General features: G+C 58.2%; 1 protein-coding gene across 2 annotated transcripts in view; it reads left to right on the forward strand.

Moving 5' to 3' along the window:
• The window catches only part of ZFPM1 (zinc finger protein, FOG family member 1), a 114,801-nt gene that overhangs the window by 93,173 nt on the left and 2,992 nt on the right, over positions 1 to 18,636 (forward strand). For both annotated transcript variants that reach the window (XM_074969204.1, XM_074969205.1), the window contains 6 exons: positions 2,249 to 2,382; positions 13,218 to 13,320; positions 14,906 to 15,115; positions 15,985 to 16,209; positions 17,087 to 17,182; positions 17,669 to 17,818. In XM_074969204.1, the coding sequence (XP_074825305.1) occupies positions 2,249 to 2,382; positions 13,218 to 13,320; positions 14,906 to 15,115; positions 15,985 to 16,209; positions 17,087 to 17,182; positions 17,669 to 17,818 (918 nt within the window). The remainder of the gene's footprint in view (positions 1 to 2,248; positions 2,383 to 13,217; positions 13,321 to 14,905; positions 15,116 to 15,984; positions 16,210 to 17,086; positions 17,183 to 17,668; positions 17,819 to 18,636) is intronic.

Raw genomic sequence — 18,636 nt, forward strand, 5'->3', positions numbered from 1 at the left:
CCCTTGGAAGCCTGTTCCAGAGCTTAACTCCCCTTAGAGTTAGAAAGGTTTTCCTGATATGTAACCTAAATCTCCCTTACTGCAAATTAAGCCCATTACTTCTTGCCCTGCCTTCCGTGGACCCGGGGAACAACTGGTCCCTGTCCACTGCATAACAGCCCTTATGGTATTTGGAGACTGTTCTCAGGTCCCCACTCCGACTTCTTTTCCCGAGACTAAACTTGCCCAGTTTTTTAAACCTTTCTTCAGAGGTGCTCAGGGTTTCCAAATCTTTTATTATTTTTGTTGCTCTCCTCTGGACTCTCCAATTTGTCCACATCTTTGCTCAAGTCAGGCACCCAGAACTGGACACAGGACTCCAGCTGAGGCCTCCCCAGTGCCGAGTAGAGCAGGACCATCACCTCCCATGTCTTACATACAACATGCCTGTTAATACACCCCAGAATGATAGTAGCCTTTTTTCACAACGGCATCACCTTGTTGACTGGTATTCAATTTGTAATTCACTGTAACCCCCAGATCCTTTCCAGCAGTATTCCTGCCTGGCCAGTTAGCCCCCATTTTGTTGGTGTGCGTTTGATTTTTTCCTTCCTAAGTGAAGTACTTTGCACTTTTCTGTAGTACGTTTCATCTGGTTGATTTTGGACCAATTCTCTTATTTGTCCAGGTCATTTTGAACTCTAATCCTGTCCTCCAAAGTGCTAGCAACCCCTCCCACCTTGGTGTCAGCTGCAGATTTTATAAGTTGTATTCTCCACTCTGTTATCGAAGGCATGAATGACAATACTGAATAGTACCAGATCCAGGACTGACCCCTGCAGGACCCCAACCCCAAATATGTACTGATCAGTCTGATCCGCTGCATGTAAGCGTGAGTCCCTGCATTTACACATATAATCCCTCCCTAGAGCCTGGGCTGCCTCCTGAATTTAAAGCAGTTCCCTGCTGTTGCCCTGAGTGGAAAGATGTTTCTGGTTCTCTTCTTCCTGCCGATCACTGGCTGGAGCAGCGGTGGAAGCACTCGGGAAGAGGCCTGGCTATATAGCACTGTTTGCCTTGGGCCGGTACTAGACTGAGAATTATTGCAGCTCTGCCATTATTGTGCTAGCAAAGATGGGGGCACTGCTGTAGACTGGCCTCAGGTGTCCTTACCACCGGGTAAAGTCGTCCTGCTCACGTCTGCACGCCACAGTGGTTAAAAATGCCAATCGCCCGTCTGCACTAGGGGCCACCCTGGCTAGCACCAACTGGCTCAAAAGTCGCACTGTCGACCAGGCCTTTCGGACCTGACCTTGCCTGATGCTTTGTGCCCTGGCAGCAGCACCGGGCTGAGCTGTGCACACCTGGTGCTGCTGCTGACGAGACAATGAAACTACTTCTTAAAGAGTCTTGACTTCTGCAGCGACGCACCTTCCGCTGTTGCCCACCACTACGCCCCCAGCTCCTATCCTACAGTGCTGCCGCTTGTCTGCGTCCACCCCTGCTCATCTCGTTGTGCCTTCCTGTGTGCGTTCAGCCTTCGCTTGAATTCCTTGGTTTCAGCTCCACCCTCCCCATGTGTGTGTGATCTCTCCCTCTTCCAAGGTCATCCTGGTCCCTGTGACCAACCCAGTCCCCTCCGCTCCAGCTGCTGAATTGCAAAGGGCAGTTTGCCTTGGACCCAGAGGATATTTCTGTCCCCGTCTGCCCCCAGCTGAGCAGAACGCAAGCACTGTTGGGTTTTGTGCATTTCTATTTGTAGCAGCTGCGTATCCACGTTACACTCGTTGCACGTTACACTCTGCCCCTCAGCCACACCTAGTTAGTCCCTAGACCTTTCCAGAGGGAATTGATATGTCGCTCAGATTGAAAGAGTACGCAGTGCCTGGTAAACAGGAAGTGTGGCTGGGTCCGTGCTGCAAAGCACCCAGAAGTTGATCCTTCTCTGAACCAGCAGAGAATCTCTTGACTCCACCAAACTGACCTGGAAATCTCCTGCAAACAGGCTCTGACGCTCACCGGCTTCCTGATGGGCTGCAGATCCCATGAGAAGTCGGTTACTTGTGTGTATTTAAATCGCCGAGCAAAGGTCTGACTTTGTTCCTGTTTAACTGGGACCATTTGTAGCCTGGAAGGCGTGCAGTGCTCTTAGGTTGGGCTTGGCTTTGACGGGTTACTGCCGTGCCCTTTGAATGCTGCCGGCTGTCGTGGGGCAGCAGGGTGAATCCAGGCCCCTCGTTCACCCTCCTCTTGTCCTCTCTCTCCCTAGATGAGCTGGAGCTGGTCGTGCTGGAGGGGGAGAGCAGAGTGCGTGCTAGGCGGAGCCTGCCGGAGGGATTGTCCTGGGGGCCGTACGCAGGGAATATCCACAGCGAGCCGGCTTCTCTGGGGCAGAGCGAGACGGTAAGAACCACACTGTGCTCCCATTGTTTGGGCCCCATGCAGCCAGTTTGGGCGAGGTCTTCCAGGGCCTCTGTCCCTACCAAGAAGGACTAGCTCTGTCCCCTCCATGGAAGAACCACCCCTCGCGGCCCTACAGCAGCACTCCGGGGGTTTCCTTTGTGTGGCGTCTCCAGACCAACTCGGGGATGATGGTACTTTGCCTGGTGCCGTCGCTGTCAGTTTTTTATTCCTTTATAAGATGCATGCGAGGGGTCCGTCCTTGTTAAGGCTGACGGCTCAGAGATTTTATGCAAATGACTTGTGGCCCTGATTTACATAGTTGCAAATGCGTTGTCTTATTTACATATCAGCAAATGCCCTGGTTACCAGCACTTAAGCCTGACAAGGCTGCACTAGGGAATGAGCTGGAGGAGCGCAGATGCTGTCGTGCTCCTGGCTGGCTGTGGTATCTCTGGGATTTGCATCCAGGTAATGGTGGTGGCTCCTGGAATGGTCCTAGCCATAGAGATGCAGCCTGGAATGTCTCATTCAGGAGGTTGAAGCTCCTAGGTAAGAACGGTGCAGAGAGCAGCGACAAACAGGCTCCAGTGGAGACTGGCTGGTCAGGGTGTGGGATCCCTCTGCCTGTCCACGGAGACCCCCGGAGGGCTCTTCACAACCCCGAGAGTGGGGCAGCTGGGGCACCAAGATCCGCCAGAGTTGGGCTTGTCCTGCAAGGGGTGGCACTGACCCAAAGTTTTCAAACCAACCCTCTTTTCATTTAAAAAAGGGCTTTTTCCCCCCTTCCCCAAACAAAAAATCCCATGAAACATTGTCTTACCCATGAACAGTCTCTGCATGGCTATCATCAATCTCACATGCTGTAACCCCGGGTTTCAGCCAATGGGAACTTTCAATCATTGTTTTAATTTTTTTTTTTTAATCAAACACTTTTCCCCACCAAGAAATCTAGGAAAAGCCAGCTCTGCCCAGGAGCTCCTGGCAGCTCCCCATTCTGCATGCAGTCCGCTAGACCCTCTCTAGGGAGAGGCCATTGTAACTGTCAATACGCCGTCAGCTAAGGGGTGCCAGCGAATTCTCTCCTGTTTGCTTATTTAAAATGGTGGTGGAAATGGGATATAATTAGGATGTAAATCTCTTCCAAAGAGGAGGGGTCGGAAGGGAAAAGAGTGAGAGTTACAGGCAGGAGGAGTTAGTTGGCTCCAGATCTAGACTCTGGCAGGAATTTCCCTCCCTACCACAATTTATGCACTGGGGATGCGATGTTCCTCAGTGACTGACTCCGCCGGTATCTCCCTCCGCTCACACGCGCACACCCATCCCCTGGAGAAGCAACGTGGCTGATTTGCGCTTCAGTCTTCTGTGGTGATGGACAGTGCCTGGAAGATGTCTTCTTGTGGGGCATCGGTCACCTCTTTGGAAGCCTTTCTTGCAGGGTTTGGTGCTAGCTGGGGCTGGCCAGCAATGTGGCCGTGGCAATGAGATTACTTGTCGCTCACTTTGGCAGGCTCTTGAGAATTGCTCTGTCCCTCTGTGAGTGACCTAAAGGGGTTAACTTCTCACGCACACACACCCCTTGAGAAAAGGCCTGGCCCAGTGCACAGGTCCGGTCAAGATGATGGATGGGGTGCGTTTGTTCTTGCTGATAAACCGTTACCACAAAGCCCTCTTGGTTCCGACCCCAAGCTGCAGTTTGGCACAAGGCCTAAGGTTTGCTTTTCCCACCGCACCGGCTGTCTCCCAGGCTTGTGCCTGCCTGAATCCCTTTTCCCCCAGTCCCTTCCAAACACCTTGGTGTAATTATAACACAAAGCCAAGGCCCCAGTTTCCTGGTGCCGAAATGTGGCCGTCCATGTGTGGGACGCGAGCTGCCATCTCTCCTGTTCCGTTCATCTCATTAATGCAGGGCTATATCACAGCAGCACCAGGCTTTAGAAGTGCGTTGATTAACAGACCTGTGATCTCTTTTGAAATCCCAGCTGGAGCTTCCTACCTGCTGGGCTTAATTTCTGAATCCACCACTGTCAGTTGTACAGAGACCCAAGCCAAGCTTGCTCCGCCCTGTTGTCTCTCACTGTGCGTCGTCCCCCCCATCCCCCCCACCCATTTTACTAACCCTCATCACAGATGTACTGTGGGGGAGCATTTCTTCTCTCTGCCCTTTGCTCTGCAGTACTCTTGGTCGGACGAGTGACGTTGTGATCATCCTGGCCAATTCCATAGGATTGTAGCTCTTCCAGCCACGGCACAAACTTTTAGTAGTCTGCTTGGAAGCTCTGTCCGCACCTGTAGAATATGCCAAAGGCTTCCTTTAGGGTCTTGGGGACATCAAGGAAGGAGTGGCCCCAGGATCAGAGCAGCGCCCCTGGGATTCGCCAGCTCCTGCAGATGACCACTATCCGTTGTTGCCTCCCATTCTTCAGCACGGGTCCAGATTCTGCAGGTGCCCTTGGCGCTTCGTAGGCTGGCAAACCTACAGATCCCTGCCCCCAGGAACCTACGCCTGTCTAGACCTGGGGGAATGTTGCAGAAGTGGGTCCCAAGCGCTCATTCACTTTTTCAAGGGCTGTGGCTGTCTCGGCCCCTGGTGCTCTCGCTCTCCGAGAGTAGCCACTGGTAGGCGTGTGCGCTGCCTTCTCACACCAGGCTGCCACAGACACAGGAGGAGGGGTGACCAGCCGGAGGGACACACCGGGGAACGTATCTGGCATTGGTGTGTGCTCGGAGGGAGCCAGGGGACCGGTGGACGGGAGCTTCCTCTGCAGGTTTTCCCCTCCTGCTCTTTTAAAATGCCCCAGGCAAAGCTGCACAACAGGGCAAGCCACCCAGAATTCCCAAAGGGCTCGGTGATCGGCACACAGCTCCCAGTGAGGGTGCCACGGTGTGTCCCCGCAGCAGGGCTATCAGCGGCACACGGCCCAGTCACCGTGTCGGGCCTCTCTGCACACTTGGGCGCATCGGCCACCCCAGCCCTGCAAATACACAATTGCGAGGTACTCGAAGTTCCGTTCATCCAATCAGGAAACTGAAACAGTGCCGTGTGACCTACGGCTGGGCGGAACTGTTCCCATTTCAAATAGCGACTGCTGGATCCTCGCAGTGAAGTTTGTGGGACGATGTGGTTTTCCCATTGGACATGTGTCCAGTAGCTGCCAGTGAAGCTCATGGGAGCTGAGCCAGGCAATTCACACAAAAAATGGAGGGCCAAAGTCAACAAAGAGATTGCCCCGTTCTGGCCTGGGGGGGGAGGGTAGGAGCAGCAAGGATGACTGTAGGAGAACCTGGGATGCTTTGGTAACATACACTTCTTGTCTCGTATATGGAATCTCATGGTCCATATTTTCAAGCAAATGCATGCATAACTGCCTGTTGAAGTTGCACGTCCACCTACTGTTATTGTGTGTGCATTGTCGTGGTGCACGTCTCTGACAGCGCAGGGCTTCTCTTCCCATCTGACGGAGCCAAGAGAGCCAGTGTTGAAAGGTTACTGGGGAGAGGGATGATCCTAATAAAGACCGCGGGCGCTACACAAAGATCAGTCTAAACTGCAAAGTGTTTCTGTGCAGAACTAGCACAAACACAGAGTTTGGAACCCAGTTGCCACTGGAAAATAAAGGAGCCAGACGCACAACAGTGATGCCTTTCAGGAGGGCAGTTGTGGTGTCTCAGTTCCCAGGGGGCTGAAGGGACACAGGCCTTTGGGCTCGGGCTTGGTGTCCTACCTGAGAGGGTGCAGGGATGCAGAGCAGCTTCACGCACTCTGTGGGTGTGGGCTGCAAATTCTAATCCTGACCCTGCCAGTGACTCAGAGGGTGACCTCGGTTATGTCACCTCTCTGCCTCAGTTTCCCCAGGACTAATATTGAGATGATGCCCTTGACCTGCCCCCATCAGAGTGCAATGTCTGAAGCTTTATGTATAGCTCCATGGATGGACGGTGCAACGAGTGGTGTAAGGTATCATAAATACACACGGTGTGTGAGATGCGGGGGAGGGCGAGAGAGTCTCTGTAGCAGTTACCTGCTTTAATTAACCAAGCCAGGCTCCCTGGCTGTTAGTTACGAGGCTGAGCTGGGGAGCCTGTGGCTGTCGCGGTCCCCGTGGCACTCGTGTGCCCGGCCAGACTCTGCCCACTTTAGTGCACTGGCAGAGCCCCCTGCCCAGCTCGCGCAGTACTAGAGGTGCCTTTCTGCTGTGCGGGGTGATTCTGGTAGCCCCGGGAGAGCCGAGCCCTGCACTGGGCGCATGGCGAGGAGCAGCACAGAACCGCCGATGGGGGGCGGGTAGGAGCATCCCAGTGAGTCACAGACAGCTGCATCAACCAGTCGGGGGCAGCACTGGTGACTCCAAGGAGGCCGTGTTCCCCTCTCTGGAAGATGCATCTGCAGCTTTGGCCATTAGGCCGGGGAAGGCTGGTGGTTGGGAGAGACAAATGGGAGCAGATTGGCAGACTTGGCATAAAGCCAGTGCCTCCAGGCCCCTGTCCCGAGTGTGTTCCATTCAGCCACTCATTATTTTGCCTGCATGGTGCCCACCGTCTGCCAGGAGCTTACAGGCTCTGGGGGCTGGCAGCCTAAGAAGTATCGGCCTTTCTCCATGGACTGGGAGGACCAGGGGACAAGCCAGCTTGGAAGTGGGGTGCACAGTGGTGGATAAGCTAGCAGGGATGGCTTGGCTTTCCCCCACATCAGCCTCCTCTGACCCAGACAAGCTGCTGTGACGAGATGCCCTTGCTGCGGGATTGGGAGCCTGCTCCCAAACCCGGGTGAAACCTGCCCAGCGAGCCGCCTGGCAGTGCCGTCTGTGTCCCTCACTGCCCAGCCTGGCTCACTGGCAGCTCAGCCACTCCTCTGCGGGGAGGCGGATTCCCAGCTTACAGAGACAGCGCCATCTCCAGCAGGATGGGCTGAGGCGACAGCTGTGCCCTCAATGGATTTCCCTCCCAGCCCTGGCCCGACGCTGCGGGGGCTTGGCCAGGCCCCAGCTGAACTTGTAGCCCGACTATATCTTCAGAAGCTGGGAGGAGGCAGCGGGATCGTCCAGAACTTTAAGGTCCTTGCAAGAAATATTGGGACAAAGCGTCTTGGCTGTGTCTTTCTCTCTCTCTCTCTCTCTCTCTCTTTTTTTTTTTAGCTCAGGCCCTGTTTATCTTTGCTGAATTAAATCCTTGATTAACCCTTATCTCTCCATTTCAGCGGCTATCTCTCCTTTGGCGCCGTATGTCCAGACACCCGGTACAGGATGATTGATTCCTTAAAGATACGCGCGGCTTTTCGGATACTTCATTTATTGTCTAAATATTTTTGCTCCCATTTCAGCAGCTCCCTTATCGAGCCGTGTTGATGATTTCCAGCCCTGCTTTTCTCTGCCGCTCGCCTCCCTTCCTATCTCTGCCCAGAGAACTGAGGAAGGAATCGCAGCTCCATCCCTGATAGCAACTATCGCCCTTCAGTCACTTTTCCTTTGTTGTTTTTGAGGAGGGGGGAGGAAGAACAAGGCACAGCCTCCCCGGAGCGTCTGGTTACAGGCTGCCATCCTGCCCGGGGACAAGCCGCGGGGCCTGGCTTGTCTGTCGGGCTCTGATTGTTGTGCCCGACCTACGGGACGGCTGCTGGGATGACATCACCAAGGGGCGCCTTTGCTGGAGTGCACTTCCACAGGTTTCTTTGTCCGATCTGCCTTGGGAACTCCAGGCCAGCCACGTTTCTGGGGCAGCCTGCGCTGATGCTTGAAGTGACATCCAAACAGCAAGCGCTCTTCAGAGGGACTCCCTGCTCCCCTCACCTTGCTGTTGTAGGTGGACCACAAGCCGTCTCCACCGGCACCATCGCTGGCCAGGGCCGTCCGCTCAAGCTGTGCAAAGTGCAGCCCGGGCCAGCCCAACTTTCCACCTAATAATACGAACACCGAGCTGTGCTACGGACACGGGGCTTTTTGCCTGTCGATCTCCAGCCGCTGTACAAAGGAGGTCAGCGTCAGCTGTAAAATGGGGAAACTGAGGCACAGAACAGGGCAGTGACTTCTCCAGAATCGGCCGGTGGCAGTGCTGGGACTAGAACCCAGTTCCCCGGAGTCCCAGGCCAGTGCTCGATCCACTAGGTGACACTGCCTCCCCTCCGGCGCTAACGGGGCAGGGCTCTCCCTTAGCAGGGCAAAGTGAAGTCCTGTGCTTTGTCATTGCCAAGTAACCAGCCTGGCCCACAGCCCCCCTGGAGAGGAACCCAGCTAGGGAGGGGTGGCCTGCTACCCCCATAGATAAAAGCCCTGGCATGTCTCCACTGCTGGAGTTATTCCTCTGCCTGGAGGCACAAGGAATCCAGGTGTCCCACACTGCTTATGACCCCTGTGCAGCAGCCCTGCAGGGCCGGCTCATGGGCCACCTCTATTCAGGCAAGAGGTCTGCATCACGGTGCCACCCAGCCATCTGAGTCTGGCAGGGGGTTGGATCTAAGCCTGGGCTCTGCTCCCCCACCAGGCAATGGGGGCACGGCTCCCAGGGACCCCCGAGAATGTTGCTGGCCCTATTGGGCACAGGGGTGTCGTGACTATTGCCTGGACCAGTGCCCGTGAACCACAGAGCTGCCCAGCCCAGCTCTGGGGGCTCACCGGGCTGCTTGCTGTAACAGGGCCTGGGCCGGCCACGCCTGCATCTTTATTCTCCTCTTCCTCCCCCACCCAGCTGCCTCCGTGCCCCAAAGCCCTGGGCAGCCTCCAGCCAAAGTTAATGGCTAACTGGCGGGGCCGGTCCCTGCCCCCGGGGTGCCTGCTGGTGTCTGAGTGGCGGAGCAAGGGGTCGGTGCTGCCCCAGATAAAGTTCTGCGAGCGGATGCAGCGGAGATAGGGTTTCTGATGGTTATCAGGGCCGGTTCAGAATCTAGACACTGATCTCATTGTTAAGAGAAAAACAAGGAGGGTTGTGAGAGCCACTGGGCAGCTGGGTGGGGACCGAGACACAGCATGGCGCTGTGACGGGGGTAGGGTGACCAGATGTCCCGATTTTATAGGGACAGTCCCAATATTTGGGGCTTTTTCTTATCTAGGTGCCTATTACCCCCACCCCCTGTCCTGATTATTCACCCTTGCTATCTGGTCACCCTAGACGGGGGCATGTGAAGGGGGAGCCATGCCAGGTGGCCAGCGCTCATCAGTCAGAGGAGACTTGGGGCCTCGCTCCTCCCCGATCCCTCCCCAGCATTGTGCCAGGACATAAAGGGAGACTGGGCCTGGGCTGAGCCCTGCTGAATTTGGGGGGATGGGGGTGCAGGAAGGGGATGAGCCATTGAATTTGGCTGCAGTTCGACCAAACCAGTGTAAATGTGGGGGCGGAGGGGATTTCTCACAGGCAGGGGCTGCTCCTTGAACTAGCCCGTTCCCCTCGGTTCTGTATGTGCATGGCTGGTGCTTGGTCCCTCGGCAGCGGGGGTCACTTTGTGTGGGAGCTTGGGGAGTAGTTCGTTATTGTAGGGTTACTTGGGAGCCGGGTCGGAGGCTTACTGGGCTGGGCCACAGGGGTCGGTTTGGGGTCACTGGGCCGGGCTGTAGGGGACGGTTTGGGGTCAGAGGGTCACGAAGCCGGTTTGGGGAGGAAGGTGGCCCAGGCCACGGGGGCCGGAGGGGGGCTGGGCTGGGTCCCGGGGGCCCAGTTTGGGGTTGCTGGGCTGGGCTTCAGGGGTCAGTTTGCGGTTGAAGCGTTGCTGGGCCGGGCCACAGGGGCTGGTTTGGGGTCGCTGGGCTGGGCCACGGGCTGGTTTGGGGTTGGATGGTCGCTGGGCCGGGCCGAGGGTGCTGGTTTGGGTCAGAGGGTTCCTGGGCTGGGCTGTGGGGGCCGGTTTGGGATCGGAGGGTCGCTGAGCCAGGCTGTGGGGGCCCAAGTGGGGTCAGAGGGATAGCTCAGTGGTTTGAGCATTGGCCTGCTAAACCCAGGGTTGTGAGTTCAATCCTTGAGGGGGCCGTGTAGGGATCTGGGGCAAAAATTGGGGATTGGTCCTGCTTTGAGCAGAGGTTTGGACTAGTGACCTCCTGAGGTCCCTTCCAACCCTGAGATTCTATGAGTCCGTTGCCCAATACTGGGGGTGACCCCCCCCCATTTCCGTACCCCGACCCGCCTCTCTGACCTTGGATTGCTCCAGGCATTACTTCTTTTTTTTTGGAAAAATATACGCAAAAAATTAGGATCCTTTCTGCACCATCAGCAAAAACTGTGTGTGCGTGTCTGTGTGTGTGTGTTTTTATCACGCTAGGAGCACCCTGCTCCTTGCGGTGATAAGGCCCAAACCGACCCAGCCTGTCAGTCGGAGTGTGAGGGTTTAGAAATATTGGGACGAATAATTAGATTTCATATCGTTACCGCAGCAGCCATCGAAGGATCAGGCAGATTTATTTTTTTCCCCCTCCTCTGCTTATTAATATTCATTAGAGACGCATGAAGGCAGAGCTGGTCTGAGGCCAGACCCGAGCGGGGAGTGGGAGGCGGATACTGCTGTAGCCCTGACACTTCTCCAGAGGGGGTGCACCCCAGGTGCTCGGGCCTCTTTCTTTCCCCTTCCAGAGGAGCTCCCCTTCTCTTTGTAAGCCCCCCGCCCTTCCCCAAGGGACACGACTCTTGCAGTGTGTGTTCGTGCTCTTCCCTTCCTGCACTGTCCTGGTGCTCACGCCGCCGGTGGCCCAGCGTGGGAGCCAGCCAACCGGGTCCGGGACGATGCCACGAACCGGTCACCTGGGAGGAGCTAGTGTGTAACTGGTGGGGTGAATAAAGCTGGACTGGAAACCTGTGGGTCACTGGAGATGGGGCATCCCTGTGTCGCTCTGCCCATGCCTGACCCTGCTTTAACCCCACTGTCATGGGTGGGAGGGCGCTCCTTGGAACACTGCCAACTAGCTCTGGGGGTAGGGGTCCCGCGTGTCCTGTTGGGCCTTGTTTCTGTGCACAGAGGTGGTGTCTTGGGCATGTTTAATCAGCAAGGGGTCAGCGTGACCCAACCACGTCTCCCCCGTGCCCATGATGGCAGGGGGCGGGTTCTACAAGGCAGACGGCTGCCCCCCTGTCACGGCAAAGGGGCGGCATCGGCCCCGGTGCTTCATGGTCTGCTCTTGCCACCACGTGGTCTGTGCAAACGTTATCTCTCCCCCGTCGGATTTACAAGGCCGCGGCACTGCGTGGCATGTGAACCCGGTGCCCGTCGCTGTCTCCGCAGGGATGCGGCGTTCTCTGTGCTGCCCACCCCTGCTAGCATCCTGCTCACACCAGGACAAGCGAAGACAATCCCTCCCTTCTCCGTTCCCCTTCCTCCCTGCCCCCGTCACTGGCGCTCCGCCGAGGCCAGGGGTGATGCGAGTGTTTCCTGCGCAGGGGGCATGCGGGATTGTTAGACCCCGAGTTAAGCAGGAGAGGAAATAACATGCTTGTCAGCGCGAGTGCAGAGCACACCAGCAGCGCGTGGGGCCCGAGGGGCGGCTGGCCAGCGGCCTGGCCGGCACACTGCCGTATTGCTGATGCCGTAATGGCAATGGGCCAGGGGAGGGGTTGATGTGTATCCATGTGCAGCACAGCTGGGTCATGCACGGACATACGTGAAGAGCTTTGAGGCCCCGGGCTCACCTCGTGGGACAATCAGCAGGGCTGGCTCTGGGGAACGGAGCTGAGGTCGACCAAAGGGGAGGGGTTCCCCAGCCGCTCTGTGGGGAGGGCGCTGCTGGGAGCTGAGCCAGGAGAGCAGGGCCGAGAGGAGCCTGCTGACCGAGTGGAACAAGGGTGCAGGTGGGGGACTTGGGGTGGGGGCTCCACCCTTCAGTGCTGGAGCTGTCCTGATCCAATGCTCTGAGGCTCCTGCAACACGAGAGGACCCCAAGGACTCTCAGGCCCCGCACATGTGTCCCTGTGTGATGCTGCGGCAGCGACTGGCCGATGCAAATGCTGCGCCGTTGCTGAGTGGTGACCTGGGCCAGTGCCTGGCTGCATCTTCCGTACCCAGAATGGCTTCAGACCCAGCTACTCGGGGCAGGGCGGGGTGGGGATCCCAAAGGTCTGGAGAACGGAGGGGCCTGGGTCAGGAGTGACTCTCGGGGATCGGTGCCATTCGGCCCCCAGACGAGATGAGCTCAGTGGGGGGCGGTGTGCGTGCGACAGCCCATCCTAGGGCTGACTTCTGCAGCAAGTGGCGCGTCCACGGGGCACGCGGGGGTGTCTCGCATGTACATGCGTGCGTGTATCCAAGCATGCCCATACCCTACCGTAAATACTCTTGTAGACGCTGAAATGTTTGATGCAAACAAGTCCAATTCTGAGTGGGTCAGCTGGGCAAGTCAGTGCCCCCTCCCGACCGTCTCCTCCCCCAGCCTGTCTCCTCTTTACCCACCCCCAAGGCATGGCCTTGTCCTGCTGCTCCGCACCCCCAGCTGCCTGGGACTGAGCTTCCCTGGGGGTGTTACAGTGATGCTGGCAGGTCTCTGCATGCAGAGCTCTCCAGCTCCCTATGCTGGCCTGGCCAGTAGCTCTTTCTCCCCCACATCGATCTCCACAGAGCTCCTGAGTACCTCTTCCCACACCTAGGCACCCCAGGAGGACTTGTGACAGCAGCTCCCACGTACAGCCTTGCAGTGCCCAGATCCTGCCAATCTCAACGCGAGACCTATGCTCCGCTCCTGGGACCCTTCCCTCCTTCCGTGTGTCCCCCACCCCCTGGACCCCCGTGGCTGGGCTCTTACCACTGGGGCACAGGCGAGTGGGTACCCCACAGAGGTAGCTGGGTCAGGGCTTGTTTTGCTCCATGCTGGGATGGATCAGCGACAGCCCTGCATTCATTCGCGTCTTCTCTCCTGTGTTTCCACTGTTGACAGAGTCCACTCGTGACACTGATGCTGGAAGACAAGCGCTGCTGGCTGTCCAGGCTGCCCCTGGTGTCCGGAGAAGCCGACGCCAACTCGGTGATCTACAGGAAGGGTTGGTATTATATTCACTGGGTAGCAAGCCACCTGGCCTCTTCTCGCACCTACCACATCCTGTCCACTGCGGACCTTTTGCGTTTAAAGGGCCAGCATCACCCTGAAAATCAGATTTATTCCCCCCACAAACACAGTCCTTCAGGCCAGGCTGCAGAAAGTAATTGAGGCTACTGCTAATCACGTCCTGCCCATCGCTTGGCTCAGGCAGGCAAATGAGCCCCCATCAGTTTCACGCCCTGGTTCTGGTCAGTTTCACTGGCTGGTTCCCTGCTCCAGTCCACTCTCTGTGTGCGCAGGTTCCGGCTCGCTGCAGGAGGCCGTCAGCGGCAGAAAGCTGGCTGAGAGTGGAACTACTGATCCGTGCTATCGCAGCCCTGCTCACCAGGCTGTGCCACCAGTAGCCCAGCCCGGGCTCTGAGCGGCCCCAGTGCAGCATCCAGCGTGGGCAGAGAGCAGGGCTGTGCCCAGGGCGGCTGTGTGTGGTGCCAGCCACATGGCCACCGTCCTCTTTTATAGAGCCAAGGAGCTCGCTGACACGTGGCCTGAGCGCGGCTGGGAGGGAAGGCTCCTGGGATGAGAGGCGGCTCGTCTGTACAAGTTAGGGAAGGGACAGAGCTATTAGCTCCCATCTAGTCACCGTCCCATCTCTCCCCCGTGCCCTACATCAGTCTCCCCCACCGTCTGTATTCTCCACTCCATGGCTAGAAGTCCTGGGGCAACTGTTCCCCAGCCTCCTGGCGTCCGGGCAACTGTTCCCCTGGAGAGAGCCCTTCCTGATGGCTCCCTTGCATTAATGCCACCCCCTGGTCTGCAGGCTCCAGCCCGGGCCGTCAGGCCATTAGGAGAAGTTCCGTCTAAAGTGTGAATAGGCCACTAACATCAGCTCAGCCTCAGCACATGCTGACACTGCCACCTCCAGGCAATTGTGGGTATTACGAGCTACTGTACAAAGGCCGCCGAAACCCTTGGCGTCGGTGAACTCACCTCTCAGCGCTCGGCAATTTGTCTTGTGCGGACGGGATCAGAGGGTAGAACTGTTTTTCCAGAGTCCGTGCTACATGCTGGGGAGGCAGCTGTTTTGCGCCTTTAAAACAATCTGGCGTTCCTCATTTGCACGTCGTTATCCAGAGGGCTTTGCAGCCCCCGGCTCCTGCTTCATGGGCTCGCTGGCACTGGAGCTCTGAGCACACAGAGCCGGAGCAGCTTTGGGGGTGCCCACTCTGTCGGGGTCAGGCAGCCCCTGCAGTCACACTTGCTCAAAGAAGCTTGTTGGGGGCATGCATCCTCATGCTTCAGGGCATAAGTAGATCATCAGGTGGAGTCAGGAAGAAGTGTCCTCTCCTTGCACAGTGCTACACAGTAAGGTGCTATATGTGCTGGATTTACCCTTTCCTCTGGGGCATCCATTGTGTGCTACATTGGCCAGGCTCTCACAGTCATTGCACCATTGATCTGTCCCTAGGTGGAGAGGTTTTCTCTGTGCTCGTCTCAAGAGCGCACATCCCTTCCCGGCACTGAGGCAGAGGGCACTGGGGCGAGGTGATGATGCTCAGTGCCCCTGTAACCAAAGCTTTGCCTTCTAGGTGAATTGATCTGGTGCAAAACCACCCAGGCCATTGAGGAGAAGGAGCTGCTGAGCACCTTCGTTATGGCCGAGCCGCAGGGCCTGCCGAACCACACAGTGAAATCAGAACCCGGGGACTCCACCTACCCAGCCACGCTGCATTCGGACATACAGCTTCTGCCCCAGCAGGCAGGCATGGCAGCCATCCTGGCCACAGCTGTTGTTAACAGTAAGTCAGCAGCTGCCACCAGGCAACCCTGTGGGAAACGATCGGTCCTCGGCCTGGCTCCCGGCAGACGCCTGTCTGCATCACGGAATTCACCACCCCTGGAAAGGGGCTGTGGAGGGAGAAGGCCAGCAATACGGGGAAACAGATCATCCCCCAGCTTCATGCCATGAGCAGGGTCTGCTCTGGGTGCTGTTCCTAGCTCTGCCCTGGGCGATGCTTCCCCTAACACATGCTCAGGGTTTAGCTGATTGGCATATTTGGGGTCGGGAAGGAATTTTCCTCCAGGGCAGATTGGCAGAGGCCCTGGGGGTTTTTCGCCTTCCTCTGCAGTGTGGGGCACAGGTCACTTGCTGGAGGATTCTCTGCACCTTGAAGTCTTTAAACCATGATTTGAGGACTTCGATAGCTCAGACCTAGGTTAGGGGTTTGTTACAGGAGTCGGTGGGTGAGATTCTGTGGCCTGCGTTGTGCAGGTCAGACTGGACGATCATAATGGTCCCTTCTGACCTTAAAGTCTATGACTCTAACTGGGCCTCAGTTTCCCTCTCTCTAAAACTGGGTGGCACCTACCTCCCAGGGTCGGGGGTTGAATAGGGTCTGGGCAGGGCTCTGAGGCTGGGGGAGGCTAGAGAAGTGCCTGCTCGTGCGAAGTAGCATTTATTTAACCCTTTCCACTAACTCCCATCGGAAGGAGCGTGTCCCAGGGAGACGCACAGCCAGCCCTGACGCTGGGCTGTTCCCTAGGCAGGCTGCTCCGTGACCCTGCGGGGCCCACCATGGCCAGGATCTGCCCTGGGCTTGGGGGAGGGGACTAGTGATCACCCCTGCCCTGCTCCCCTGGTTTGTGGTAACGCGGTTTCCCCTGGCAGAGGACGTCTTCCCCTGCAAGGACTGCGGCATCTGGTACCGGAGCGAGCGGAACCTGCAGGCTCACCTCATGTACTACTGTGCCAGCCGCCAGAACCCCAGCTCGCCCTCGGTGGACGAGAAGCCCAAGGAGGCGTACCCCAACGAGCGCGTCTGCCCCTTCCCGCAGTGCAAGAAGAGCTGCCCCAGCGCCAGCTCCCTGGAGATCCACATGCGCAGTCACAGCGGTAAGGGCACCCCCTGGCAAGGGAGATGGGAGCTTCAGTCCAGGCTGGGGGGCCGGCTGGCTCGGGGGGCTGTGAGGCTAAGGAAAGCCTTTAGCCTCCGGATCGTTGCGGGCAGGATCAAAGCGCAGGTCTGCGGGCCGTGAATTCTCCTGTTCCACCTCCTGCTTTGTTCCCTAGCAGGGAGAGAGAGAGACCCACGTCAACCCATCGCAGCCCGTGCTGTCACTCGTCCTCCCAGCCGTCGGCTGGCGGTGGCTCTAGCCGTTCCCAGCCCTGGCTGGGCGTGAGGGGTGGGCAGAGCCCTCCCTCCGGGGGGAAGAGGTGCCATGCCAGCGTCGCATGCCAAGCGTGCCGGAGCCCCGTGGAGCTGGGTGGAGACCAGTCATCCCCGTTCGCAGAGGATTATGCTGAGATTTGGAAATTCTCTGCAAGCCAGAATTGTCCTTTCCCGCCCCCCGGCTGTGTGACGGCAGCCTCCGGCCAGGGGTGAGGGCAGCCAGCCCGTGACCCCTCTGCGCCCCCAGTGACAGCTTCCAGGGCTTGGCTCCCACATGGAGCCAAATGAGCAGCGAACCCATCGCATCCTCCAGGGGCAGGGTGGGGCGGCCCCACTGGGGAGCTGTCAATCATCTCTCTGGAGACGCCCCACCACTGTGCTGCCGTGTGTCCATCTTTAAGACTGGGACCTCCCAGTCGTCCCCCTCAAAGCCCTGAGACCCGCACGCCCGCAGTCCCCCTGCTCCCATTCTCTCCCTGGCCGAGCAGGCTGCACCGCATTGCAGCTCCCCACTGGGCTGGGTTCTCGGTGCTCAGGCTCCGGCTCTGATGGGGGCAGGGGGGCAGCACCTGGTCTCACGCCCGTCCCTCTGCCTTTCAGGGGAGAGGCCGTTCGTGTGCCTGATCTGCCTCTCCGCCTTCACCACGAAAGCCAACTGCGAGCGTCACCTGAAGGTGCACACGGACACTCTGAACGGTGGGTCCCTCGGCCGGGCTCCGGGGCGCGGTGTCCCCAGTGGCCGGCTCGCCGCGGCTCCGTCACCATGCAGCAGGGAGCGGCACGCTGAGGCTCTGCTTACCGACGGGCTGGGGAGGGAGCCCAGCTTGGTGGGAGCAGGGTGTCTCCCGTTCAGACCGGGACTCTCCCCAGCTGGAAAGACGGACAGTGCGGTTCCCCTGCCCCGGGGCTCGAGCCATGCTGAGTGCCAGTGGGAATGTCGACCCTGCAGACAGACCCCAGCTAGCAGGGAGCCCGGGTCCGTGCTCGAGCGGCTCGCTTAGGCTGCAGTGCAGGCGGCTGTGCCTTCGGCGCGAGCTCGCCCCAAGCTAGCAGGCGCGCTGCCATCACGCCCCCTAGCTGCAGCACGGCCAGACCCCCGGGCACGCTCGCGGCTGCTGTGAAGCTCGCTGGCAGCGATCGCCTTCACAGCTCTTCCTCTCGCTGTCGTTCCGGTGACTGCAGGCATCTGCCACAGCTGCGGCTTTATCTCCACCACCCGGGACATCCTGTACAGCCACTTGGTAACCAACCACATGATCTGCCAGCCAGGCTCCAAGGGCGAGGTGTACTCCCCTGGGCCCGGGCTTCCAGCTGCCAAGCCACTGACACCAGGTGAGTCCCCCCGGGCTGTGTCGCCCCTCTTGTGCCGGGCCCTGGCATGCCCAAGGGTGGCAGAGCTGGCCTTAGTCTGCCAGGGATGGGGAGCCCAGAGGCATTGACGGGCATCATTGCCCATGTTAAACTGCCTGGCCCCTAGCCAGCCTCTTCTCCAGCTCTTCCCCAACTCTCTGGGAGTAAGGCTGCTGTCTGGTTGTGTCAGTTGTACCCAGGGCCGCTGGAGCTTCTGGCTTGGGCTGGGGTTCCCAGGCTGGAATTGCCTCGTTTGCCCCATGCCAAAGGGCTGGCCCCAAACTTGATCGAAAGTGCATCTGTGATCACCCCAGATGGCGGGGGTTGTTTGTGCAGAACCCCTCTGAAATCGAAACTGACTAGCGAAGCAAACGATCCACACAGGTGGCCCTGGGAAATGGCCCCTGCCCTGCCCTTGTGATTCTCTGCAGAGGCTTCCGGGGGACAGGAGATCTGGGACTGGTGTCTCAGCTGCCAGGCGCATTTAACCGCAGGGCTGACGCAGACTCACAGAGCTTGAGTCACCTACTGCTGGCACAGGGGGTCATTTGCCCCTGCCCCACCCCCCCAGGTCCATGGGAACTCTGGTGCCCTGAGGCAGAGTTGGCCCTGGGGCAGGGCAGACGTTTGCCATCCAAACAGGTGCATCCCACAGGCCCCCTGCTTGTGCCCCTTGCCAGGCAGAGCTGTCTGCTCCAGGCCCCCGGCAGGTAGGGCCGGGTCACTGAGCGCCGGGCACTCGCTCCAGATGGGATCCGGCAGGGTGGGAGGGAAAGGGGTGAGGGAGGAGACTCTCCTGG

The sequence above is a fragment of the Natator depressus genome, chromosome 12 (genome assembly GCF_965152275.1).
Source record: "Natator depressus isolate rNatDep1 chromosome 12, rNatDep2.hap1, whole genome shotgun sequence".
In the NCBI taxonomy this organism is placed as follows: domain Eukaryota; kingdom Metazoa; phylum Chordata; order Testudines; family Cheloniidae; genus Natator; species Natator depressus.